Source organism: Chelonia mydas, chromosome 7 (genome assembly GCF_015237465.2).
Source record: "Chelonia mydas isolate rCheMyd1 chromosome 7, rCheMyd1.pri.v2, whole genome shotgun sequence".
NCBI lineage: Eukaryota > Metazoa > Chordata > Testudines > Cheloniidae > Chelonia > Chelonia mydas.
In genome coordinates, this window is record NC_057853.1 from 81,158,006 (window position 1) to 81,185,795 (window position 27,790).

Genomic DNA, 27,790 nt, shown 5'->3' on the forward strand with positions numbered 1-27,790 from the left:
AGGTGATGAACTTTGTCTCTGCTTGGGAGGGACTCCTTCACTGTTGTGCATTGACCCCTCCAACCAGTTAAATGGTGGAATCCCACAATAGCTTGAAGGAGCAGGTCTAATGAGGAGGAAAATGGCAAGATTATTAGGGCTTTTAAAGGAACATGGAGGACAATCTTGGGGTAAGGGAGAAAAGGGGATAACTGTGAACTGTAGCGATGGTAACTGTATAGTCACGTCTTCGTAATTTGTAAAGAATTCATTGCAGATTTATCTAGTAACAAGATGATGTCCAGAGAAAAAATATATTTCTTGTAATGAGGGGCACAGAAATATGGAGCCACAATTGCCAAAGAGCGCAGGTGACAAGAGGAGCTTTAAAAACATAGAACAAACTGCTGTCTTAATAAGTGCCCCAATCTAACAAGGACAAATTGAGAGAAACAGCACCGTCCCCAGCGAACTTTGGGGAGCTGGGGAAAAGAATATTTGTTTTGTTGCAATAAAGTTTATCTGAGGAGTGCAGCAGAAAGCTGGCACAAGAAATCTCTTGGTAAGTTTCCTTTCTGAGCCGAGAGAGAAAGCAAGAAAGAACTGATAGAATGGTTGGGTGTGAGAGACCAAGGGGTAGCAAAATTATAGTCCCTTCAAGGAAACCAGGGCCTTCCAAGGCCTAGCACAAAGGTATTCCTTCCTGTGTTTAAAGTACAATACAGAAGAGCTCAGAGGTTTGCCAAGCGGTACCCGATGACAAGTATCCCTCCCTGTGCCGTTCACAGCTATCTCTCAACTGTGGTTTATTCTCATTACAGTCTTTCTTTTTCCCTATCTTTTCATTTTCTTCATTGGCTGCTCTCTCTTGATGTCCTACTGACTCCTTTGCCTTGTGACCTTTGCCCTGTGACCTTCGGGTTCGGTCTTCTTCTTCAGCTGTTGCCTCTCCTCAATTCAGTGCGGCTGGCTCCACCCCCGGTCATAAAGAGACGCACTTTCCAGGTAGACACTTTTTCCTCCTTGCCTGTTTTAAGCCTACTCTGAATCATAAGATTAATTAGCTTCTTTCCTTCCTTCGAGAAGGGGTTTCAACAAGACTTTGGCAGAGCCAGGGGGCTCTCTTTAGAGTGGAGCACATATTTGGTGGGAAAATGTGTCTAAACAGAAACATAGTGAATCCAGATTTTTAAAATAAAACAAATGAAATATGAAACATATGACTCAAAGGAAAATGCGGTAAAAAAGGAGGTATGTCATGGATAAGTCTGACTGCTACCTTAAGGAGCCAGTTCCTGCATGCACAACAACAACATCAATGGCTGGTCAGAGATCCCTTTTCGAAATTTAGTTAAGTGCTGTAAAACTGGTGCAAGAAGCCATGCTTACTAGGCAAACTCCTGTCTTAAAACATACTGAGCCACCTCACGTTATCAGCTGATTTTTGTCATTCCCTTGCATGGTCACATCAAACAGTTTTCACTGTGTTTGAGATATAGAAAGCAGGATGACTCAAGGGATGGGTATTCCCTATAGAGCCTTTCATCTCCAGGCTACTGGTCCATGCTCAGTACAGTTTACCACTTACCTAGAGTTATCACCTGGTGTTTTTTCACCCATGTGAAATGAACTGGTGATCTCAGCCCAGTCTCTACTGGACAGGTGTTTACAACACACAAACCACCACAGCTGGCATTCGTTGCCCCCCTAGCTGGTAGTCTCAAAAGAGAAGCAACGGTTTGAGCTAATAGAAAGATTTTTAAAACCAAAGTTCATTTCCTGGGCCAGGTAGAGAAGCTTGCACTGCTGCACTCCATTCTATACCTGGCTTCATTCTCCAGGACTGTGAATCTCATAAGCATTACTAAAAAAAAAAAAAGTGAATCTGAAGTATAGGATTCATTTAGCGTCTGTGAAATTCACTCCGTAAGCAGCAGAAAATGTAAGCCCACTCCAACAACTCTTGCCTCCCCACAGCAGAATAGTAAGTCATATGAACCCTGGGAGCCAAACATTTGGAATGCTAGAAAGAGCTGAAGCTGTAAAACAAATATGACCACTAGTAGTTGGAAGAAAAACTGCTGCTGCTTTACACTACATCAGCAAGAGTGTTATAACAGAGAATTTCTTGCGGGGGGAGCAGTGGTTTAGCTGCAAGCCCTGCTAGAGGGAGAAGAGAACATTGAATCCACAAGGAATATCTAGGCAACTAATTGGTGTTTAACAAAACTGAAAAATAGCACCGATTAATGGCTAAAAATATTAAATGACATCTAATAAGTATGATATCTGATCTCCAACTTACTTTATCTACCCTATGAAGTGAGCGGTAGCTCACGAAAGCTTATGCTCAAATAAATTGGTTAGTCTTTAAGGTGCCACAAGTCCTCCTTTTCTTTTTATCTACCCAGTTACATTCCAGTTAAATCCTAAAGGGTCTTTCCAGGCTGAAAGTACTAATAAGAATATAATTATGTAGTAACTAAGCTTTATGTGACTAGGAGTCTGTCTATATGGAGCACCTGCTTAAACAAAGTGAGCTCAGTCCCCTGCAAAAAAGCAAGGACACTGCAGTGACAGCATATGCTTTGCTCAGGCATCCCACCAAAGAAGGTTGCCTGTGTCTCTCTGAAAGCTTGCCAGCTGCCAGTGTGAATTTCCATCAAGGCAACTGGGTTTAACATATATACACACATTAGCACCTTCTGTGCCCCGTCATCACAAGAAGTGGATAGCCACATCCAACAGAGGGCCCATTCCAGTTATGGACAGTCTGAGTAGTGGGAGACGGAGCAGGCAAATAGGATTCCCCCTTGTCTCAGTAAGATATAGAGTTAGCAACTGAAAGTACCAGCAAGGGCTAAAACACAAATAGGTGAACTTTATCACCTTAGTATGTAACTAATAGTTTGTTTTCATAGTCAGAAGGTTTTTAAAATGTGTCTTTTTAAAACGATGCCAAATCCAAAGGCTTGATAGCTCAGCAGGTAAATGGATTCCCCGTCTGCCTGGCTTAACTTCAGATCCTTGTCGGGTCAGAAGTGAAAATAAATGTAGTCTCAGCCATGTCTGGAACAGTGAGGTGTGTGCCAGGGCTAGCAGTGTAAGTCAGGAATGAGAGGCAATAGCAAGGAAGTCTTGGGCAATTTTGTAGTGTGCCGCTGCCCAACTCTATCCAAGGCTATTTGCCTCATGTTTTTATCAGAACCAAATTCCCTCAAAAAATTAAAAGCTAAAAAGTATTTAAAGGTGTGTGGCTGATAATCCTTTAATGGCACTGGCTATAGAATATACATTCAGCTCAATGAGGCTCATGTATCCCTATGGAAAGACCCCAGGATGTGCTAGGAACTGCTTACAAAAAGGGGGAAAGATAAAGCTCTTTTTTCCTAGGCCGTAGAGTGGGCAGGGTGAACAACAAGCTATTCTGATTGGATACGGAGGGATATTACAGAGGGGAGGCCGGGTCACTAATGGGCTTGAAATGTTTCATTTCAACTTTCTCATTTTGATTCATATAGTTTCAACTTTTATACTGTATAAAATAGTAACTATAATATATCAATATAATATATCATATTTAATATAAACATCAACATAAAAGTGATCAAAATGAGAAAGTTAAGACAAAATGTTTTGACATTATCAAAACAAAATGAAATTCAAAACAATTTGTTTTGCTTTTTCCCCATCAAAAAACTTGTTAAAAAACCGTGGATTTCGATTAAACTGCATTTTCCAATGGAAAACTGTTTTGTCAAAAATGTTGCAACCAGGTCTGCTGCTAATGTGACTGGTGCCCTCTAATGGCAGTGCCCTTATACTGACTCGCCACCAACTACCAAACCCTCTTTCATTCAGGTTAAATCCTCACCCATTACAGTGTTAGCATCTCCATTGTTATAAAACAGTCCTTTTCTGCTGGTCAGTGTTGTTCCTTACTAGTTCGAGGGGAATTCGCTATGGCTAATGAAGTAATAGCTGTGGCCATTCCTTGGGCACCTTGAACAAGCCTATTTTTATGTAATGCTTGTTGTTAGCTTACAAACTTAAGGACACTGAAAGTAGGAAGAGGGATCACATAACTGACTCACAAGAACACATACCTATAGCATAGATGTAGCATTGGTACTACATGCAAGGGATATGTAATACATGCATTGTACACAAGCGTGGATAATGACTGCATGTGAGTGGAACCCCATTGTACCCAACAACGTCATGTTCTGCGCAGTGCAAGTTCAGCGGAGACAATGCTCTTTATCTCCTGTGATATAGCCCCAAACCCATATATTAATTTTGAATAAATTACTACGTTTTATTTCAGGCCTTCCAGTGAGATCACAAAGAGAAGTTTGTTGAGCTTAAATCCTGCCACTGGTAATAGGACTTTGTGATACTGTATCTAAGAAGAGGGAATTATAAAAAAGAGAAAGCAGAGAGCTAGATAGCTTAACTTGAGAGTCATAGCCCCCATGGAATTTACTGGATTAATCATTTATGGATCAGCAGTCTGGTATTTAAATGGGATCCTTCTAAATCATCACCTTCTCACCACCAGCCAGTTAGACTCTTGATTCCCCCACCCTGGGACAACAGAGGCAAAAGCCATGTATGAATGCTTTAGAATGTTGGGGAATCCAAGATACTGGCTGTTGAGGTGGCATGTGATGGGCCAGCTACAAAAGGCTTAGTTCAGATAAGCACCCAAAAGTTTGGATGCTTTTGTGTACCTTATCCAAATCAAATGGATTTTAAGTCTCACAAGAATAGGCTTTCTCATGAGAATCCTAGGTCTTCCTGTTTCTGGCCGGCTCCAAATTAAAAGAAATTAAGAAAGAGCAGACACATGCCAGAACGGAGAGAGTGTTGTCTAGTGGTTAGAGTATGAGGAAAAATTACACTGAGGACTCATGGCTCTGCCAGTAAGTGACAGAGTGACCCTGGCTTGATTTCTCTAAAATGGGAATGAGAATAGTCCCCTATTTCAGAAGGCACTGTGAGGTTTCAGTGATCATTGACTGTACAGTGCTTTAAAATCCTTACATGGAAAGCACTCAGAGATTCTTGGGGGATTCTCAATATTATTATATATAATTAATTACACTTTTTTAAACTTAAAAAACCAGTTTACTTTGTATTTGGGTTGCTCCTGGCACTATTTTAGTATCTGATCCAGTTTTCACATTTCCTCTAAGTGAGCTCTGACTCGGAGTTTTAAAATGTACTTGCAAACTACAGGGAAATGGCTCCAATTATCCACCCAGAAAGACCATCAGAAGGGGACTTTTGCCTGAGTTTTGGAAACCTCTCCTGCCGCTAACTGTAACTTGCTTGGCTTCTCGCTCTTTCATTTGCTCTGGCTGAGCTGCTGTATGTCACACACCCTGGATAGTGGGCTATGGGTTAACCCTGCCTGATGGTAACCCTTCTTTTAATGAACCTCAGGGTGAACAAGGACAGGCGGGGATTCAAGGTCCACCAGGGCCACCTGGTCCACCAGGGCCAACTGGACCATCTGGACCAGCAGGAAATCCAGGACAACCTGGCCTAGTTGGGCCACCAGTAAGTTTAAAAGAAACCAAACAAGCAGCATTTATCCTTCCTCTCCCCTGACATGCATGCAATTTCCTTAGCCTTTTATTGTCTCCTGTGAGCCGGGTGCACTGACCACAAGCAATGGCTGGAGGAAAGAGTTCCCAGGCAGGGAGGGAGGAGTTCTATGCCTCCAGCTATCCCTATCTGCACACACGTGTGAGAGGGTGACACCAGTGCCATTTCCTCCTCTCCAGCCTATGCCATGGGGAGGAAGTAACACTCCGGCTGTAATTAGCCTGCACTCAGCAGAAACCAGACTAAAAAAAGCCCTTGAAATCTCTTTGATGTTCTGCTCCTAGTTCTATTCCCAGGCTGACAGCAAGCAGCCTAGGCAGGTGAAAATACTGTCACTAATGTTCCTTTCCCTCTCACAACAGGGCAAAGCAGGGGAGCCTGGAAAGGCAGGCAAGGATGGAAAGGTAGGTACAACAGAGCTGCCTCACTCCTTTCTCTTGGGCATGCAACATTCGTTGCATGAATGCAGCCAGCTCCTTAATGCCTGAGGATGTGGAGAATGCCTGCAGGACTGAACCAAGTGTTCAGCTAACTGGGTGGCTGCACTTAATGTCTCCATTGCTGTCTGTTTCATTCACCTGGGGTCACCTCAGCTGGCTCTGCTCTCAGGGTGCACCCAAGTTCCTTGCTCAGAGACCATGGAGAGGCATCTTAGCGTATTTTCCCATGGTAAACATGATCGGAAGCACTTTACATTGAAGTCTTCTGTCCAGAAAAGAATATATACAGTATAGCTAGTGCCAGTGCTAGCTTTTCCCAAACTGACCCACCCATCTATGAGCCTCAAACCTGACCTGGACTCTCCTGGGGGTGACAGGTAATTTAGTCTCCACAGACTTTCAGTCCTTGGTCTCTCTGCCAAAGAAAATACCAGTTATGAGGTTTTACAACTGCTGACATCTGTCCACTAGGAACTGAGTGAAACCATCAAGTCATTTTATATAGGCCACGTAACAACCATCAGTTAGGCATGAATTTTGGTCTTTGCCAATCTAAGATGAGTTGGAACTAATAACCTATATGTGAAACGCTCCTTAGTTCCAGAGTAGCAGCCGTGTTAGTCTGTATCCGCAAAAAGAAAAGGAGTACTTGTGGCACCTTAGAGACTAACCAATTTATTTGAGCATAAGCTTTTGTGAGCTACAGCTCACTTCATCGGATGCATTCAGTGGAAAATACAGTGGGGAGATTTATAGTTCATTACCCTGTGAGTCTCTCACTTCACCTCTGCGTCAATTCATTTGTATGTAGCCTAGAATGATAACAGTGTCTAGGGACTGAGTAACTGAGAAGAGATGCTGATAATAAGTTAGGGATGGAGGAATGGAGAAAGGTCATAAGGATCTGTGATAAAAAATCACCAGGATAAGAACAGCAAAATTAGGGCTTGCTTATGCTGATGCCTAACTTTTGGTTAGTGTGTTTGCATGCAACAAAATACGGGAAGCCTCTGTAATGGTTGAAGATGTACAGCCTATTACCTGCTATTTCCTTAGTAGCACACGAAACAACTACTCAATTCCTGTGTCGAACAATGAGGAGCATGGCATGCTGGGCATGCCGGACATCCTAGTACTTAGGAAATAAAGATCCTTGCATTCTCAAATGTTTATAATAGCTGTTTCAAACCTGCTTGAGAAAAGGGACATGCAGTCAACAGAGGAAAGAGAAGCCTCTCTGTGCATGTGATCTACAGGCAGAAGACTCAAGACTTGGAAAATCCCGCTTTTGATCTTTTAACCCAAAGTAGCTGTCTGAATGGCCATAAACAGGCAAAAATACTGTAAATTCAGGCCGTAGAACATATGTGGGGTATCTGTTCCATCTTTCTTATTTGGATTGTGTATATCATAAGGGCAGCTGCCATATGGAACTTTTAGATATTAATATTTATATGGTATGTATAGTACCTGGCGCTTGATATGTGTGCAGATTGAATGGCTATTTCTAATTTAGCACAACTACTGGTGTCCTTCCTTCTGAAAGTCTTATTAACATATTCCCACTACTAGGCAAGTCAAAGAAATCCATGTTCCATAATACCCATGCTTCCTGCCCCTAAAGAGTACTTTCAGACGTGTAGCATGCCACACAGGTAGATTTCCTTTTTAATGAAGAAAAGAACAGCTCTATTTGCGATCTGATAATAGCACATTCCACCCTGAAGAAAGGATCTTTCTGTTATTCCGCCGTGTATTCTAAAGGACAGGTAGTCCATATCAACTCTCTCCCTCCCTTAACTCCTTTGAGATCACCTAGCTGGGTAAGGAAGAGACTAGCCATCTATCGAATACTACCAGTTTCCAGTTTTGATGGTTTTGTTTCTCCAGTGCATATACAGACAGTGAGCTGGGAATGAGCTAAAGTTAGGCAAGAAAAATAAACCAGATCATATTATGGGACCATGACATGCTGGGCAAAGTAGCTTGGTTTTCAAATTTACTGAGACAAAGCCTGGTGGTTTGGGACAGTACTTGTGGGAGGGGGGCTTGGCTGGTATTTACTGAAATGGGGAACCGTAGAGTTTATTTACGCGACAATGAGAATCATTTTTGCAGTGACATTTTAAAGTGATGAACTCTTTAAAATCAAACTAGGCAGTGATTGATGTCCCAGTAGAAAAAAAAATTACCCCCACCCCAGTTCTCTAGATATTTGCAGTTTTCCCTACCTCAGAATGTGTTCTTATTTTATCTACAGGGTTTACCTGGACCCCCTGGACCAAAGGTGAGACATTTTTCATCATCTGTAAGCAAAAACAAGGAAAAGAAGTTTAAAACCCTTAGCATGGACCCTGAGCAAAGCTGGACGTGATCATTGTGGAGAGGTGGGGAAGGGAGAGGAAAGGAGGGTTGCTTCATAATATTTCTGAAAAAGTTCATGACCAGACTGAAACATCTTCCTAAGGGCCCATTCCAAGACTCCTGGCTTATTGTTTTCAATGGAAGTTTTGTCTGAGTGAGGAGGTCGTCATCAGGAAATATTGCAAAAAAAAAAAAAATGCAAGCCATGTCTTTGCCGGACTTTACCATAGATCATTTACCACATTTTGTGAATTTATTTTGTAGCCATGTTGCTAATTTTGTCAAATTTCCCATTTTTACTTGCCAAACTTATGAAATGTCACTGACAAAATGTGAAATTTCTTTTGCCTGCAAAAGTCCCCTGTTTGCTTTCCCTGAGACTCTTCAGACAGAACTCTAAGATTAAGCCGTGTTAGGGCAGATTAACTGTGTAAATTGAAAGCAAAACCAAACAGTGTGCCTTGCAGTGTGTGGTGCGGCTTTCCTATTATGTTGTAATTCATGCAGGGTAAAACTCACTCCTGTGCATTGGACTCAGACAAGACATATGCCCTGTTTTGCAAGCTCCGGGGGGACTTAAATGGTGTCTAGGCCTCATTGTGGTTCTCTGCACAAGGGAGCATTTCACCCTCAGTGTCCTATTTTTCTTCCTACATCTGCACAGGGCAAAGGACAGGGATTTTCCCCTTTTCAGCCTAGCCTCATCGGCTTGTCTTCATTTTGATTTTTGCAGGGAGACCCTGGAATTCAAGGATACCATGGGAGGAAGGTAAGAGAGGGAGGTAAACTTCTGAGACGCGCAGAGCAACTGGATGATCAAGTATCTTAAAATGCATTATGGTGAACCAGAGTCTGGTGGGAGTGTAATAGCAGAGAGATGCCATCCTTGCCACACACATTCATACACATACAGCCAGAGGTCTTCCATCATTTCCTGCAACGAGTGACTTGCTGGCAAAGGCTGGGTATGGAGGAACTCTGACCTCCCCCATAGCCAGCATTCCTCTACCATTTCCTGCAGTGACTCCTTCTAAGCGAGCCGAGTACTGAAGATAGTTTCAACTCCCCGGTAACCACTACGCCTACCTACTTCCCTGCAGCAGTTTCTTCTGGAAGAGGCTGAGGCAGGAAAAGCTGTAAGCTCCCCTATAGATTCACTTCTTCCTGGCTGAAATTTATTTTGTGCACCCATGGGCGGACATCCTCCCTCTCCGTCCACCCAGTCTGAATGAGGGTTGGAACAAGCTATGGCATTTACGTTCCCCCGGTAGGTATCGTTCTCCAGACTAAATGATGGAAGGTTTGATTCAGCCATAGGTTACCAGAAAGAAGCTGGTATTACCCAGGGCTGTGGATCTCTAGCATTGAAAGGTCTGCCCAAAGGGTGGTTGTCCCAGTGCAAGGCATTTGCACTCCCTATATGTTATGGGGCACCAAAGTGGCCAGAGCAGCCCTAAAATGAGATGGTGCTGACCAGAGATGGTGCATAGCCGGGGTGCCAGGGGAATATTCAACTCATTCCCAGGCAGCTGGATTCTGATGAAGCTCCAACAGCACATTAAAGATACTCTCCTGGGGAAACACTGTCTGCCTTCCCCCAAGGTTAAATCCCATCCTAGGACATGGCTAGCCCTGCCCCAGCGGCGCTGAATCCTCCCAGAGAGTTTAAAGGACAGACAGAGAGGGGGAGAATGAAATGAAAGAGGATAAAGGGGGAGAAATATTGACAAGGAGGATGAGGGAGTGAGAAACGGAAAGTGAGTATTTCCAACAGCCGACAGTTGTACATGCTGTGTTATCTATACGTTCTTTTATGGATGCTCTGTGGGTGAAGTGGCAAGACCTGAGAGCTTTTTAATTAGTTCTGCATAAACTGAGAAGTTTTAGTTATGTCAGGAAATGAAAATTATAGCCCCTGTGGACCACAGTCCATTCCTGCAGACACACACAAAATTTACTGCTTCTTCTTTCAGCAAACTGTCGGTTTTCTCATTAACCATTCATCCTTCTCTTTGCGACGTTCAGGAGGCTTCTTAACCTTCAAATATGCTGAGGATGTCACTGATATGGCATATTAGTGGGTGTTTGTACCCGGATCTTTTCCTATGCATGGCAGTTAATCTGGTTGATTTATTTATCAAGCAAGGGGGCTGAATTCCTTTCATACTGTGAGAAGGGTGATCCCAGGTCTGGGATCCATTAATGGGGAAGTGTGCAGGAAACACAGGATTGAATGAACACAGAGGAGAAAGTCCTCCCCACTGAGTCAGAAATGAAAGGAAGGAGAAACTTCTATACTGCCCTTATCTAATGGGCAGACTCAGGATTTGGAGAAATCTCTCCCTCCGTTTTGATTTTTTGTATTGAAGGTAGCTTTGTGACACCAGGGATGTGGTGACTATATCTTCAAATTTAAAAACCAGGATACTTTTGTGGCAACATGTTTTAGGGTCATAAAATACCCAGGCAAAAGGCAAAAAAAAATTTTTTCAAGATGTGCTGGTGTCACTACTGTTAGCTTCTGACTCAACAGCACCACAGGTGTGTTTCTCAGAATGGAGGATTTTTTCCAGTAACTCAGCATTCTGAGTGAGTTTATAACTGAACATCAAACCAGTGTCATTAACATTCACTTTGAGCAAAAAGAACAGCTTTGATACTCTCTACACTCAAGTAGTCATTATCTTGCTCCAAACACTTCATCACATTGAATTCTTGCACCACTAGATTTTTTGTTCCTGGTAAACGCATGGGAAATTCTACTAAATGTAGCAATATGGCTCAACAAACATTTTCTAGTTATTAAAAACCAGCAACCCAACATGATGACTGATGAAATGAAAAACCAGGATTTTTCAGGCAACTCAAAAGAAGTTCCTGGGACACTAAGTTGTGAAAAACCTGGACACATGGATATATGGTCACTTCAGCCATGGATAAAATGTATTATATGAGGACTGGAATACGTGTTCATAGCACCTAAATACTGATGGGATCAGGCTATTTGTGAGGAACTGGCTTCTGTGTTCCATCTCTCTTTGCTTCTTGCTAAGCAGCATCTCTCTCAGGGCAGGGTAAGAAGGTTACGTTGCCACATGTATTATGGGACTGTTCTCTGTCCATCCCTCCCACATCTTTGTTAATATTTCTTGATATACTGAAGGCCCCTTTTCTTCCTTCTGTCTGTGTTTGCCTCTCCCTCCATTTCCTTGCTTCTCTTCTCAGGGTGAGGTGGGTGAGGCTGGCCTACCAGGTGCACCTGGCCTTCCTGGACCTATTGGCCCCAAGGTAACCATTAAACTAAAAATTCTTAGCTGGTCAGTACCTCCATCTGCTTATGCAACTTATTGCCACCCAGACATGTGCACCTTTTACAGAAACACAAGTATACGGGGGTGTGATACAGTCTCAGGTAATATGGTAAGCAATGTGATATAAATGTCTAGATAGACTCAACAGATTCTTTGCACACTCTGTCTAGATGACTTACAAGATCCAGAGTTGTTTTTGTAGATGGGGCCTGGACAATTGTTAGCGACTGGCCTTGAGGCAAGAATGATTCCTTGCTCTCTGGAACCAGGGCCAGGCTCCAATGTGCTCTGTCACTTGTAGATGTTGTAATGTAATGACTTGTATGTGCATAGACCATTATCTTCTGCTGGAACATGACAGATTTGGCAGTTAGTGGAGCTGCTCCTTTACATAACCTCTGGCTTTGGATACTGGAGGTGTTTGAGTGACAATGCCTTGGATTTTCAAAGTCAACTCCCATTAAAAGTTAGCTGGATGTAGGTACCTAACTCCCTTTGGCTCTTTTAAAAATCCCAGTCAATGCCTCCTATGGATACTGATGAATGTCATAGACACTGATCACCTAAGTGTGTATAGAACATTCTCATGCACCCATTTCTCCTCTACACATTGTCTTGCATCGGTGTGCAGGGATGAACTGAAGTCAGACCCTGAGATGCTACAGTCATTGTGCTTTATCCTTCAGTCATTACTCGGCGGCTACAGCATGCATGTCTCATGAGCTAAGCTCTATCAATTACTTTCTATTGTCATTGCTATTAAGATTATATTGTTTTTCTCTTTTTGTTCAATATGTCTATCTCTGTTTCCTCTCTATCTCTGTTCTCCTTGCACAGGGTGAAAAGGGGGACACTGGCATGAAGGTAGGCATGGGAAAGATGGTTTTCTACCATATTTTAAGAGACAAGTTGCTGTTCAGAACACTGTATTGTAATCGGGAGCTGGGCCTGAGAGAGACCTGTTGGATATTTAATGGAATATACATATGGACTGTGATTAATCACTGGCAGACACGCCATGTCCTGATTCTTTTATGTACATGCAATACAAGCTGTATTTCTCTATGACGTTTACTAATGATTTGTTACATCTCTGTATTTGAAGGGATGGGCTGGGGTTTCCTCATAAAGTCTGGTTAGCTGACACATCAAATCTACTCAAGCTCTGCAACTCTGAGGCTGAGGTTTGGCACTATTCTTTCAGTCTCCCTCTGCTTCTAGGCTGGACAGCTCTTTTTACAAGCTAACATGGTTTTATGCCCATATGTTATCTATTTGGTTAAAATTTATTGTGCTGACATTTTAAAAATATATTACTCAGTACAGACTGTTTAAAACTTTACAACATTGGCCGTTTTCATGACAGTCAAAGCATATTGTGTCATACCATATATTTTAAATATAATGAGAAAAGGCCTGTTTTGTAATATTTTACATATATTAACTCTGACATATATATTTAAAATATTTATTATGTGAAATACATTGTATTAATCATGCCACAAATGCATCCATATAAATTTTTCCTTTGCGGGGGATTATCATTCTAATGCACTAAAGGTTCCTTTCAACTATACTCTTGTGTGTTAGAATGAGTTTAAAGAGATCTTCTTGAGGGATCTGGGATCTCCATTTAATAGTTGTATATTACAGCAACAGATGATCTTCCTTTTAAGATCAACTAGAGTACCACCGAATAGATCTTCTAAATCATTGCTTTATGCAGATCCTACTCATAAACAACACCTGCATGTAATCCAAGATCCTTCCACACTTCCATTCTTACACTGGTGTAATTTCATTAACTTTGATGGACTTAGTCCTGATTTGCACTTATGTAAATGAGAGCAGAATCAGACCAACAGAAGATGGGTTTTAAGAGCTACGAAATTACTGGGTTCTGAACAACTGTATGCTTTCTCTTTAAACTAATAGGTAGAATGAATTGTCGATGACTGAGGGCAGTATATGGTCCTAAATGAGGAAAAATGCTATAAGTAGAATCCAAGTCCCAAGCCTGTTTTTATTCACTTCTGTCACTGCTATCAGTCACCTGTTTCTCAGGCACTCTAAGTACATGGATTAATAGGCCTTTGATTCAGTTTCTGGAACCAAAACCAAAATTGCCTGGTTCCACCTCCAGACTAAAATAACCCCTCAATAACAGATGACAAATCTGAGACAGCCTCTCAAACATTCTAATCCCCTTTATCAACTTTAATTGCATTGATCGCTTGCCTGTCTTGTATTGCGATCCTAGGGGCTTATCACAAACTCTCCTTCCCATTTCCTTGATGTATCTCGGACAGCAACAGAGACAAGGAGGGGGACGGGAGTGGTAGCTGCTAGTCTAAGGCAGACTGCATGGAATGGAGAGAGAAATGTGGTAACCTTTCTCTCTCGTCATTTACATTTTACAGCAAACCAATATGTTATTTTCTTTTGTGCCATAAAAAGGAAATCTTCTTCAAACCTGTCCAGTGATCTCTCTTGGTCAGTTACTCACACACACACTCACAGATGCAACCTCCACATTTTACATTGGAAAGCAATGGATAATTTTGAGCCAGGAAATGTATCCTTGCTCTTGTGATCCTTATTCAAGCCAGGTTCCTGAGGTTTGAGCAAACCCCCGACCCCCCAACCCCTCCAGCAATACATTTTGGAATGGGATCATCAATACATGTTCTAAAGGGCCACCTTCCCATCCCAGGTGCAATGTATCCCTGTTTATTAAGACTCTTCCATTTGTTACTGCCATTCTCACTTTGTTCTGGGTTCTCTTATTTCCCCACGCAGAGGAATAAGAATAACAGCAGAACGTAAGATCCCAAACTAGCAGTAAATCAGCAACCAATGTACGTTCAGACAGTGCATGTGTTTGTCCTCCCTGGAGTGGCTTCTTTCTAGGTATTTTCTTTACAAAAGAAGATTATATGGGACTTGGGAAGGCCCTTGCTGTTTTCCCCTTCAAACCATTCTGCTCCGAGTTAAACATGTGCAACCTCATTAACGGTGACAGGGTTGTGCAGAAGTAGCTGGTGTCACAGTTGGACTCGCATTATCAGAATTTGCCCAGGATATTGTTAATTTGTCGACTCTTTAAAAATGACCGTTTAGGCTCCTTTTTTGTAGCTGGTTGCATACTGAGCATTTGTTCCTAATTACATTTTACCTTCTCTCACTTTCCATTCCCACAACTTACACTGTTTATTGCAGAATCTGGGTGTCTCACTTTGCCTCTTCCCCCTTCAGCTTCCATGGCACTGGACTAAATGTTAGCCCCATTAAAGTCAATACAAGTTTTATCAGTGGTGCTGATAAGACCAGGATCTGACCCTTTGCATATATATTTTCCTGTCAAATTCTGTTTAACTTAAATGATCTATTTTAGGAAGTTCCTTAAAATTATTTTAAATGATTATTCTTCATTCCCAGAGGCAGGAGACTAGGAAGAGTAGAAAGCAACTGCTACAGGCAAGGAAGCCAATAAGCACATAATTTTCTGTCTCATGAACAAGGATCCAAGCTTGAAGTGTTTTCTTTGTTTTAATTAGGGGTTCATTATTACAACCCAACACTGCCAGAAAACTAATCAGAATGTGGCACTCTCCATTATTAGGGATACCCTCAGTGTGTTTAGGCTGGTAACATGAAAGGCAAGGGAAGGAAGGGTAGATCTGCCAAAAGAGGCAAGCAAGTACTTTCTGTGCCCATGAGAAAAGCTGCAATCCACTTCTTTAAACTCCTGCTGTGAAGAATGTCCTGTCTTTCATGGCATATAATGCCACATTTATATGAGACAAGTGACATTTGGGGAATTGTAAAATGGTATTGTGGGCTTCCACACTTATCACATTTCAATGGATTCCAGATCAAGTGTGGTCAATTTACAAAATAAAATAAATAAATAAAAAAGTCTAACTACTAGCCTTGCAAACCTGGGATCTGAAAGTGAACTGGGTTATTTCTGACCTGGGCACAATTCCCAGTCATAAAGATTCTGCAGGCCAATGTTGCTCTTAGGTGCACGTGTATAATAACTTCATTCCTCTTTAATTAGACCCTTAGTTATACCTGCATGGCCCTATTGCCTTCAGGTATGATTGAGGGCATAATTTGAAGACAGTGGGTTTGCCCACGTAGCCCTGTAGTTGGAGCTCAGTTAACAATTCTGTTGATGATGAGAAAAGAATCCAGTTCACTCTCCCAGAGCTGGGTTGGTTTTGCAGAGCTCACAGCAGGAAAGAATCTTATTTTCGCCACATCAGTTGGCAGAGCTGACTGAATACACAAAGGGAACAAATATCCAGAGGCTAATGCAATGTTAAAATTACATAGTTAACATTTTTTTAATTCAGGAAATGCAAAAGTTAAGGTTCTTGCTACCTCATTGCACATCCTGTATATTTTATAGGATATACAGTATGACATAAAGAATACAGGGAGGCAGTGTTGCCCAGTAGACAGAGCATGGGGTTTGGCATTAAGAGACCTGTTTTCTGTTCCCAGCACTGCCACTTATCTGCTCTGTGACCTTTGGCAAGTCACCGCACTTCTCTGTGCTGTAGTTTCCTCATCCCCAAAGTGGGGATAATGAAACTTACTTCCTTTTTAAAGTACTTTGAGCTCTATGGATAAAAAGCACTACATAAGAGCAAAGTGTTATTACTAAATGTCTTATTTAGCCAGAAAAACAGGAACAGAAAATATTTATATGAGCAAGGTGGCCATGTTAGTGTTGCTGTAGAAACTTAAATTATTACATATTCTGACTATTTTAAATTTAACTGTGCATTCTTATTATTGCATCAGTAAAGTTTCTTGCATTGATATATATTACCATTCATGTGTATTGCACTTTAGAGGGTTGGTAGTTATTTCCACTGTGATCTCTCTGTTTCAGAAGAGTGGGTGTGGAGGATCTAGTCTATAACAGAGTATTTTATTCACACTGAACACCCACTGCTTTGTACTTTTCTGGGACTTGGCCCCATATCACACTAGTTTCTTGCGGTGGCTTAATTAAATATCAAGTGTTGAATCTGGAAACTAAAACGACAGATGAGCAGTAAGGAAATGAAAAGAGGATGGTAAAAAAATTATTTTTCTGCTTTTATGAATTTCCTCTTTCCTTGATTTTATAGCTGTCTTCAGTTCCCCAGGGTCCCTCCGTGAGTTAATATGCAGAAGTTTGAGGTTAATATGCTCAAGAATGGCATGCAAGCTACTTAAAGAGGCCCATTTGGATAATGGGTACAGCGAATTCAGCGCTGACACATAGAGAGTGTCTACATTGCAATTAGACATTCACGGCTGACTCTGACTCACAGGGCTCAGGCTAAGGGGCTCTTTAACTGCAGTGTAGATGTTCGGGGTCTGGCTGCAGCCCAAGCTCTGGGACCCTCCCACCTCACAGGCTCCAAGAGCCTGGGCTCCAGGCTGTGCCCAAACATCTACACCACAATTAAACAGCCCCTTAGCCTGAGCCCCGTGAGCCCGAGTCAGCTGGTATCAGGGGTGAAAGTAACTTAAAAATCTGACCAGTACGGGGGCCCAGCTCTGGGCCCCCAAAGGGGCAAAGCCTCGGGCAGAAGGGGGCGAGGCTGGGGGTCAGCCTCCCCTAGCCAGCCCTTCAGCGCTGCCTGGCCTGTGCTGCCCGGGGCTCCGGCGGCAATTCAAAGGGCCCGGGGCTTCGGCTGCCACTGTGCATTTTTAAATTGCCAGGCCCTGGGGCAGCTTCCCCTTTTGTCTGCCCCCCCCCCCACCCCCCGCCGACAGCCCTGGAGGGAGCAAAAAGGGCAGCGATGTTAACATGGGCTGTGTACGGGCCTGTACCAGTGGCCACTTCTTACCGGTACACCATACTGGCCTGTACAGGCCTACTTTCACCTCTGGCTGGTATTGGCCACCCATGGGTTTTTAATTGCAGTGTAGACATACCCATAGTTGCAAGCAATACTAATACTGATCAGCATATTTTAAATGCTTGGGCCCACCTGGAAATTTCCAGCTATACCAATAGGTTAATGCGACACTGAACATTCTGCTGAATAAAACATCAAATAGTACTTTTGAGGGATATACTGAGAGAGTTAAATAAGAGCTTCACCACTGTCTGTGAATGTGGTCGGCTCATTGAACACCAGCCATAGGCAGCTTGCTAATCTGGGATTTCTGATCCGCTACTGATCTGAGGGCGGTTTCAGATTTCAGCATTAGAACCATTGAAGCTCCATACAACTTGTGGCCTGAAGATGGGTGAGGAAAGCAGGAGGAGGCATTGCTAGTGGATGGGACTAAAACACATTATTGGAAATTCTGGTCCTTAGACTGAGGTCTTGCACTGCCCTCTGCTGGGGTGTTAAGAGAAGTCTGGTGTCAGTGCAGTTCTTCAAATCCAGATTACATCTGAAGAAACAGTAACTTTTCCAAGTTTATTTTTAAAACAAATCTGCCTCTCCTCCATTTTGCTCAGCATGCTGGTCGAAAAGTTTATGTCATGAGAGACATTTCCCTTCCTGCATTAACTGTTAGTTGTACATGAAAATGACATTGTTTAATTAAAACTTTAATTTCCTGAGCCTTCTGCTGGCTGTGGACACCTTGCTACATCACTTGTGACCCACAGACCATACATGAATTCTATGTCAGTGATTGCAAACGCACTTCCTTCCAGTTTTTGTCTTGGGGGTAGGAGTGCTAATATCCATATCCAGTGTGTGTCTCATGTATCACAAACAATATCAGCTATGTAGTGAATATTAAAGCTACATAGACTGTCTTGACATCTGGGATGCAGAAGTATGGGCTGAATTTCACAGTTACCACCCAGGCTGTTAAGAGGCAGTGTAAGCTTGTGGATAGGGCACTGAGGTACAATTCAAGAGATGTGGTCGGTACTATTCCTGGCTCTCCCCATGACCAGCTGGGTGACCTTGGGCAAGTTAGTTTACCTCCCTGTGCCTGTTTTCCCTCCCACCTTTTGGCTTTCTTATCTTTTTAGATAGAGGGCTCTTTAAGGCAGGGGCAGTCTGTTTTCTGTAGCTGCTCCAGGCTCTTTTATAAGGCAGGTGGAGGTTAATTTCTGCCTGTAACAAGCCCCTTAGAATTGCAATGTTGCAGATTAGGACGCTGAATCTCAACAAGTAGTGAAAATGCTAGCATGTACATGGGAACATGAAAGCCAGGCTGAGGCCCAGATTTTTGAAGGCATTTAAGCACTGCTCCACTCCGTGCTGCAAAGCCTAAGTGACTTAGGAACCTATATCTCATTTTTCAGAAGTGACAAGCTCTTAAGGACCACATTTTTAAATGTACATACATGCCTTATTCTCTTAGAAATCAGTGGGAGTTAGGTGCCTAAATATCTTTAATAATCTGGCTCCTAAGTGCCTAAGTCATTTTTGAAAAAGAGACCAAGGCTATGTCTACACAGGAGACCCTACAGTAACACAGCTGTACTGATGCAGCTGCATCACGGTAAGATTGCTTAGGTAGCTGCTCTATGCTGACAGGAGGGAGCTCCACCATTGACATAATTAAACCACCTCCAATGAGCGGGAGTTGCTATGTCGGTGGGAGAAGCTTTCCCGCTGACATAGCACTTTACACACTACCACTTATGCCGGCGACACTTACGTCACTCAGTCGGGGTGTGCTTTTTTCACACCCCTGAGTGACATAAGTTTTGCCAACACCACTGTAGCGTTTTAGTGAAGACACTACTACAACTGCAGGAGAGCTTCTTCCGTCGGCATAGTTAATTCACCTCCATGAGAGGTGGTAGCTATGTCGATGGGAGAAGGTTTCCTATTGACACAGCACTGTCTACGCCAGGGGTTCGGTCAGTATAACTACGTCACTCAGGACTGTGGATTTTTCACACCTCTAAGCGATGCAGTTTTACCAATATAAGTCTGCCTGAGCAGAGCAACATATAGATACTGTTAAAAATCTGAGCCTGAGGACCTTGAACTACTTGACATCCCAGAGAGTCCACCTCAGACAGAGCAGACCTGCCAGCTCTGCAAAAGTAGAAAGAAGCACCCATCAACACATTTTGATCTGACAAAGCCCACGTCTGTTGACCTTCTGGGTATAAGCAAGGCGTTTTTGTCTGCCCCAGCTTTTGCCTGAGGTGGAGATTATAGGCTTTAGGTGTATCTTTGTCCTGGGGTAAATCTACATAATTATAGGGATACTGATCAGTGTATTTTGCATACCGCATTCTGAATTTTGTGCCCAGAGATATTGTGATGTGTACACTGTACTGATTCTACAATGGAAATAAAGAAATGGTTTCCATACCCATGTGCTGCTCAGGAGCTGGCACTGGGTGTTAGAAAGCTCTTCAGGGCAGCAGATGCAAGGTTTAAACATAAGGCTCTCATAGTTCTGCTCTCGTTTATATCACTGATGTAACAAAACAATTTAGCTCACATTGTCCTACCACAGTAATGGGAGTAACATTTTGAGACAGAACATGGCAATGCAGTCCTTCTGGTTCCATCCAGGTGCTAGGAGGTACCCTAACAAGAGAAGCTCTGACTAAGAGAAACTGTCTTGTTGAAAATAAAAGCAGGAGTCGGGGTAAGGAGGTTCTGGCCTCCTTGACAAGAACTTCTTGACATCTTGTGCAAAGTAATGTCCACCACTGCTTTAGCGATCATCAACACAGATCCTCCTGAAGACTCATCTCATGAATGTCCCTCTCAACTTTGTTTCTCGTTCCATTTCCAGGGGGAGAGGGGCATGCCAGGGCTGCCAGGAAAACATGGAGCTAAGGTACCCTGCAAGGAATGGAGTGAGCTTTGTCTACCTGACCCTGCCCATACCTCTCAACTGTCCCTGAATTTCAGGGATGGCCCCAATTTGGTTTCTAGAATGATTCTTCTCACTTTCTCTGTCATTTTCTTTCCGCTTCTAAAATGCAAAGCATAGGGCCTAATTTATCAAAGGGATAACAGGGGAGAAAAGTTTTACTGAAGAAACCACATGCCTATTCCCAATGCTAATTCCTATTTTGAGGTCTAATCCTGCAAGATGCTGAGTGTCCTTTATTCCACTGAGATCAGCACCTCCCAGAATCAGACCTGTAATACTTTATTCTAGTGAGAATTACCACTAATTAGTATTGGTAAGATATCAGCACTTTATAAATTGTGAACATGTATCTAGTGGCCCAATTTACCTCTGCCAACTCCAGTTTTAGGTATGTGTTATTCCATGGAAATCAGTGGAGTTACACCAGTATAAAAATGGAGAATGCAGTGGTGTATCAGAGCCAGTGTGCGTACGTGTTACAGGATTGAAATTGATATTGGAAAAGATCACTAGACTTATTCATTACAATTTTAAAGTAGAAAAATAAGGAATAGGAATAGCATCAGTTCAGTAAAATCTAACTCCCAAACATAATCTGTACATGATCCCTTTCATGACTCGGGCCCATATTTACTAAAAACTACTCACCTCTGATACATTTCTGAATGCTTTTTCCCCTTTTATTACATAGAATCCCTGATTTCCATCTTCTGTCCTTGTGTTTTTTAGCTTTGTCCCTGATTTCTGTTTCAGAAAGTTGAGAGGTATGATCCTGCCCTTCCCCTGCTTCACACTTCTCCTTGTTTGAATTTTTCCAAGCTCTTTCCAGTTATGAACTCATTCTCATCCTTCTTTTTTGCTTCTCATCTGCTACGTTAAGTTCCCCAAACCTTCCTGTTAGCTGCTTTCTAACCCTGCTTCATCTCATTCTCCCCCACCTCGTTTCCTAGATTGTCATTACTCCTCATGTTTGCTTTCATAACTGAACATTTTCACAAGGATCTAACTAGTACTAACACTTAGAAAACAAAAATATCTAGTCTGAGCAAGGGAGTGATGCTGAAGTTTTGCTTTTGCACCATTGCCACTGAGGGAAATATAATCGTATCCACAGGAGCACCTGCCCCAAGGGTCCAGTAAACAACCACCTCAGTTTCCGGGGTGGGACTCAAGTCCATAATTTGTTGGTGGTGGTTTGTTCTGCTGTGCAGAACGACGCAAGAATCTGAGTGCTTGAGAGTCTTTTTGCTGGTGATAGCTGGCTTCAGAGATTTCCTCTGCAAATCTGATACTCGAGTGTATGTCTTCTGTGGTAAAACAGAATGATGATTGTTAACAAGACCAAGAACATTTTCTCTTTCTGTTGTCATTGGACATTTTGTTCAGGGACTCTTTTTTAATAAAAATCTGGATTCAAACATTTAACAAGGTGTTTGGTCCTCACATTGTCTCCTTCATCCGTTTCGCAACACTGCTCCCATGGGGTCATGGGTTCAACTTCACTAGAAGTAGCACACCTAAATCTGGGGAAAGAGATAAATTGTTTCCTCTGTGCGAGTTGAGCCAGTGATGTCTTTCTGTGGTGGCACACCCTCCTTGCTATTCTGGATAGCATAGGCACGACTATAGGGAAGGTAATTTTAATGACTCTCCCGGTTTGGGGAACCAGGATGGATGTGTGTGGTAGCTACTGTGTTACAATGTCTCTTCTGAACTTTGGAAAAGGAAAAACATAGATTATTTAAAGTTCCTGCTTGGCTGATTTTTTTTTAAGAATATATATTTATATTTACTTCATTTCAAACCAAGTGTTCTCATCTTTCCTCTCTCTCTGCCAGGGGGTTCCTGGAATGGCTACTGCAGGGATGAAGGTCAGTTTTACATTAAAATACAGCCTCTTAGGACAGGTCACGGATAAGAAAGAGGACAAGGGCCATGAGAGGAGATGAAACCTCCAGCCTTAGACTGATGGCCATTAGTTCATGGCAGGAAAGCCACGGATTAAAAGAAAATGGAGACATACATTCATTTTCCTGCCAATATGGAAAGGGGAAAGCTCAAGCCAAAACAGATATAGAAAATGGCTATCCCTTTTATCAGGGAGAGGCTAGGGCCCGTCTATGTTATAGCAAAATGCTAACTCCAGTGGGAGAATGACTCATCCCTTCCTGGATTGGTCAGCTAAACTATACTTGTTCCAGGCCTGACTGTAAGAAGACTTCGGTTCTCTTAGTCCCTCAGTTCACTTTCTGTGAGACAACGGTCCTCTGTTGGTTTCAGCTCCTCTCAAACCCCATTCTTAACAGTACTTGAACCTCCCTATTTCCATAGCTTCCATTTATTTCCTAATAAACAAAATTATTATTAATTATTATTATTATTATATCCCACCTTTTCAACCAATATCTCTGTTTCTCCACTACCTTGGAACCAGATAGATTTCTGCATTAGAATATGCTCAGTGGTCAGATTTCATGGTGACAGGCAGCCTTATAAAAACCTAGAAAGATAGGTATAGCCAGATCAGCTGGCTTGAAACAGCCCAGGTGAGTTCCAAAACCCACTGACTGATACCAAGCAACAATGGAATGCTCTGTCCATGGGCCTAAAAAACCTTGGAAGCAACAAGCACTGTCCTCGACTGCTGGTGAAGGCTCTCTCTCCCACTCCCCTTGGCTGGTATAACTGCCACCGCCAAGATTCCATGATTGTCCAAGGCCCAGCACAACAGGGCACCAATTGTGATTGCTACCTTTGGATGCTACTGTAATACAAATAATTAGTAATAACAATAGCCGCAGAATCCCCTAGAGCCAGCAACAGCTGTACAAGTAGCAGCTCAGGAACAATGTGACTCACCACTAGAAGCTTTCTGAACTTGTGAGAGAGCTGGTGGGACTATTCCACACTTCTTGGTAGGACCCTTGGGACATGCCCTTTAAACAGGAGGTCTAGGAAACTATTTCTTAGGGAACAACTCAAAATGGTCATTTACCTCCCTTTTATTAATGGCACTTTTGGCCTATGGGCTGTACCATATGTCTTCAAAATTAGGATAAAAACAACAATATCCATGTACAAGAATAACCAAGAGAAAAGAAAAACCAAGTCTGCAATATGTCTTTAAATTTGACCTTATACCCCTATTTCCACAAATCTAAATTCAAATTGAAATCAAACTAAAGCACAGCTTTGGTTTGCTGCCTTCTTAAATGACCCTTCTCTTTTTTTATCTAGAAGTGGGTTGGCCACCCCCTCTATTCTCTTTCCTTCTCACTGTATATTTTTTCCATCTTTTCCTCATGCAGGGCAAGCCAGGGAATCCGGGAGAAAACTATTGCTCTTAAAGGAATAATCACTGCAAATCTGCATTTCCTGTATTTTGTTTACTGGAGCTTATATTTATAAGGAGTTTCCTGGTGTCCTCTGTAAAATGCCATCTCTGCTTCAGAAAAGCAGAGTTGCATTTCTCCCTAAAAGAAGAGAGGCATGTTTGAGAGAGATTTCCATATTGTAATTAGACTATCTTCTGTCCCCTTCCCTCCCTACTCACTCAGTGCTTGTGTCTGGGGGGGATATTCCCCTGCTATTCTCTTTCTTTTCTTCTTTGGCCCTTAGGCTATGTGGCAAGCTGCTATTACTGGAGAGTATATTCTCTCCCTGTTCCCCTTGGCTACCTCTCCCCAACAGCACTTCCAGGGACATGCCAGTGCTGCAGAGGGAACTGCTGGGGACGCACTCCTGCACTTCTGGCAGATGCTGTATAAATTGGTCCCATGTTTCATGCCCCCTCCTATCAATATGTGTAAAATAGTAAAAATGGTACAAAAATACCCCTGAATTTCTTTCACTTAGCAGCAAATTCAGACAACTGAGCAGCTGGCTCCTCTTGTTTTAGCTTTAATCAGGTTTGTAGTGTTATGTTGTAGAGTGTGGAGACCGCTAGCCATATAACAGATGTATTCTCTGTCTCTTTTCTTACCAACAAGGGAGAACCTGGAGTTGCAGGGATGATGGGCCCCCCAGGTTTGCCAGGGAAAAGGGGACAGAGGGTAGGACAATGTGTGTTTGGATGTGATTTCTTAGCACTGCTGTGCTGGCCTGCTCCTCCCTTATAGGCATGGCTAAAGTGGGTCTGCTTTGCACTACAATTCCATGCGTGTGGTGGAATGCTCTTATCCCATTGCCGATGCTCTCATCTCATTGATGAAAAGTGCTTTGTATGTTCCTCCTTGCAAGAAACAGAAAGACCAACCCAAAGGGGGAATGAGTGCGTTCTGGGAAGGGAATGAAGTACTGAACATTAACATTCTCTTGAAAAAGGTTTTGTACCTTTTGATTACGGCAATAATAAATTATGAGGAATCTGAATACCCGGAATCAGGATGTCTTAATGAACGTGTATGCACCTCAGAATGTTCTCTGTAGGTCCTCCTCTCACTACAGCACATGAATGCTGATCCTGATTCTTGGACTACAATGAAAAGCAGATATGCTGAGCACATAACAGGAGCAGAGTGCTGGAGTCAGAGGAGTCTGGAGCACTGGATTATTCAGGAGAAAGTATTATTTTGATTATCCTGAAAAGGAGATAAAATCCTTACATCCAATTAGTATTCCTTCTGCCGAAGAGGCATAAAAGCCTCTTGCTATTCAAACCAATGCAATTATTTAACAAGACCGACTGCCTGATTTTGTGTGTAATGCATATATCCAGATGGGCCAAGGCCCACCTCCTGTTGTACAGATGCCAAATTAATTGCAGGTAGAAATCAGAGCATCTGCACTTCTAAATACCTGCTGTGTGATTGCGCTCTGGTAAGTATTGTACCCCGTTTGCACTCATGACTGAATTAGGAGTACAAATTTTGCAGGTGCAAATCATGCCCATGAAAAGGATATCACCTTATTGAAAATGTGTCCCTTAAATAGGAAGGGACTGAGAGTATGTTCATTCCTCTTTGAATTGGGGTGTTGCCCATGGCTGTTTCTAATGAGCGCTCAGTTTTTTAAAATGATTGACTTCTGTTGTCTGCTCTTTAGGTTCTCAGTGAACTTTTCACTACACGATATACTGTGTCTGCATCCATAAGAGCAGCTTCCCTTTACTGGGGTGTTCCACTTTGACTCAGTGGATTAATACGAACAGTGACATGGCTGGAGATCATAAGGTTCTGACATCCTAGAGATGGCCAATAATTCAAACTTTTCCTTAGGAAACAAAATCCAGCACATTGCCCTTCTCGCTTTTCCAAGGAGAAAATCATTAGCTTGTGGTTGCAAGGTACATGTTCTAACAAGGATGAAAAGCTACAGAGCACTTACACTGAGCTGGAGGTCAGAGTGTCTTGTAAAATAAATAACTGTCCTATCTTAGGTGGGATGCAAAGTTGTCTAGAACAAGGATAGTTTTCTTTTAATTAATTCCTGTAGAGCCATACAGTGCATGCCCCTTCTCAGAACACTTTTGCAGGCACCTTGCATGTTAGATGTCAGTCCTTGAACTCTGTTGAAATTCATATACGTGTCTTTCTAAGAGATTAAAATATCTCAGCCATGCATGCAAGGAAAAATAAATTCCTTACCTATAATTTTTCCTTTGATTTTGTTATTGTAAGAGAGCCATGGGCTATTGTGGGCTAGGGTCCTGTATAAATACTTTAAAAGTCTCTATAGACCAAATTTCTGAGTTAACCCTCCTTAAAAGAGATTCCATGTACCTGTATGCTATTGAGAAATACAGTCAAGTAACTGTTCATGTGTGAGTTACTCTTTGACAAATTAAAGAGTTTAAATAAATCTAAAACCAAGTATTATCCAATGCTACTGGGGGGGAAAGATTGGGGAAATGGGGACTGATCATAGTAAAAACCATAGTAAAAAAATCATAGTCATCATCATCATCTATAAAAATCGCAACTTTGGAGAACTAACAATTACAGGAAAGAAAATATCTTTTCTCTAGTGGTAAGTGTTATTGTACTAGAGACATTCTCTTAGAGACTAAAATGATTGTAAACTATAGCAACCAAAACCCTGTCAGCTGTCTAAATAGAGCCTGTTGTACAAGCAGCTCATCACGTATGGAAATGCTGGAGATAAGGGTTTGGTTTACAGTTTGCACCCTGTGGACAGCCTAGAACAGGCTCTTAATCAGAACTTATAAGGCAGTAAGTGAGCCAATTGTGGCACAAAAATTCTAAGAGATATGCCTTGTACCGATGGCTTCAGGCACACAAAAGATATGACTGCAAGCTGAACAAAGTCACTTCACAAAAACAGCCATGGGGTGGCATGTGTCTGTCCTTTACTCATTTCAGTGTGGAATTTAACCAGAATCTGATTATACCTCTCACGACTCAGTTCAGTCAGACTACTCCTCTTGCTGGGGTCTTGATTGCTTAGGGGTCATGACAAGGATGGCCTATCTGGTCCTCTTCTGACCTTGTAATTTTCCCTTTTCCTGTTTTCGCTCCTCTTCATCAGCACTGAGCACTTTAGAGTTTGGCTGCTAAAGGAGATGATGCACTAATTCTTTAGAGCCTGGTGATTGAGAAGAGGATTTGTTATTATCAATGTACTAGGAGATGAACAAACAGAAAATATCTAAAGGTCGAACAAAGGGTATATGAGTATCTCTGAGATTCCCTTACAGTACAGTGAGTTTGATTCCTTTGGAGGAATGTTGTCAGGATGCCGTTCGAGCTCATCGGCTGTAGTTATATTCAGAAGAGTTAGGTGGCAGCAGCAGGAGCAGGAATGTCTTTCAGAACCGATATGAAAAGAGTTATTTTGGTACGTGCCCCTCAGACAATCTGGGGCATTGTTGCACTATCGAGCAGTGCTGCACAATGCTATTCAATCACAAGTTTTTGAACTTTTACACAAGATATGACCTGATATTTGGCTTGCACAGAGGGCCCAGTTTCATATTCCCTGAACCTTAGAACACTCAGCCTCTTGTCAAGGATCAGGCCCTAAGATGCTTTCAGTCATTTACACTTAATTGAGCAGTTCCTCAAAGAGTGTAAATGGTCACAGTTCCATTTACTTAAATGAGCTCTGACAATTGACACCAGCCACAGAGTTACCCCAACAGCATCTTGTGTGAAAATGTCTCTCTTGATTCCATGCGACCATTTGTATCTTGCATTCACTTTCAAACATTCATTTGCTGCATGAAAGGGACTAGCAACAACCCATGTGTTCTACAGAAGGAGCATATGTGCAGGTGGCAAAGAATTAACAACACCAAGC

The 27,790-nt window shown here is 42.4% G+C and overlaps 1 protein-coding gene across 9 annotated transcripts in view; it reads left to right on the plus strand.

The window, feature by feature from the left end:
* COL13A1 (collagen type XIII alpha 1 chain) overlaps positions 1 to 27,790 on the plus strand; it is a 153,258-nt gene that overhangs the window by 88,617 nt on the left and 36,851 nt on the right. For 2 of the 9 annotated variants that reach the window (XM_043550699.1, XM_043550701.1), the window contains exons 14-21: positions 919 to 984; positions 5,428 to 5,544; positions 5,955 to 5,996; positions 8,293 to 8,319; positions 9,130 to 9,165; positions 12,545 to 12,571; positions 20,450 to 20,494; positions 22,372 to 22,404. In XM_043550699.1, the coding sequence (XP_043406634.1) occupies positions 919 to 984; positions 5,428 to 5,544; positions 5,955 to 5,996; positions 8,293 to 8,319; positions 9,130 to 9,165; positions 12,545 to 12,571; positions 20,450 to 20,494; positions 22,372 to 22,404 (393 nt within the window). Of the gene's footprint in view, positions 1 to 918; positions 985 to 5,427; positions 5,545 to 5,954; positions 5,997 to 8,292; positions 8,320 to 9,129; positions 9,166 to 11,621; positions 11,685 to 12,544; positions 12,572 to 20,449; positions 20,495 to 22,371; positions 22,405 to 24,522; positions 24,586 to 27,790 lie in introns of all 9 variants that reach the window. The other 7 variants (XM_043550703.1, XM_043550704.1, XM_043550696.1 and 4 more) reach the window with 6 other exon arrangements.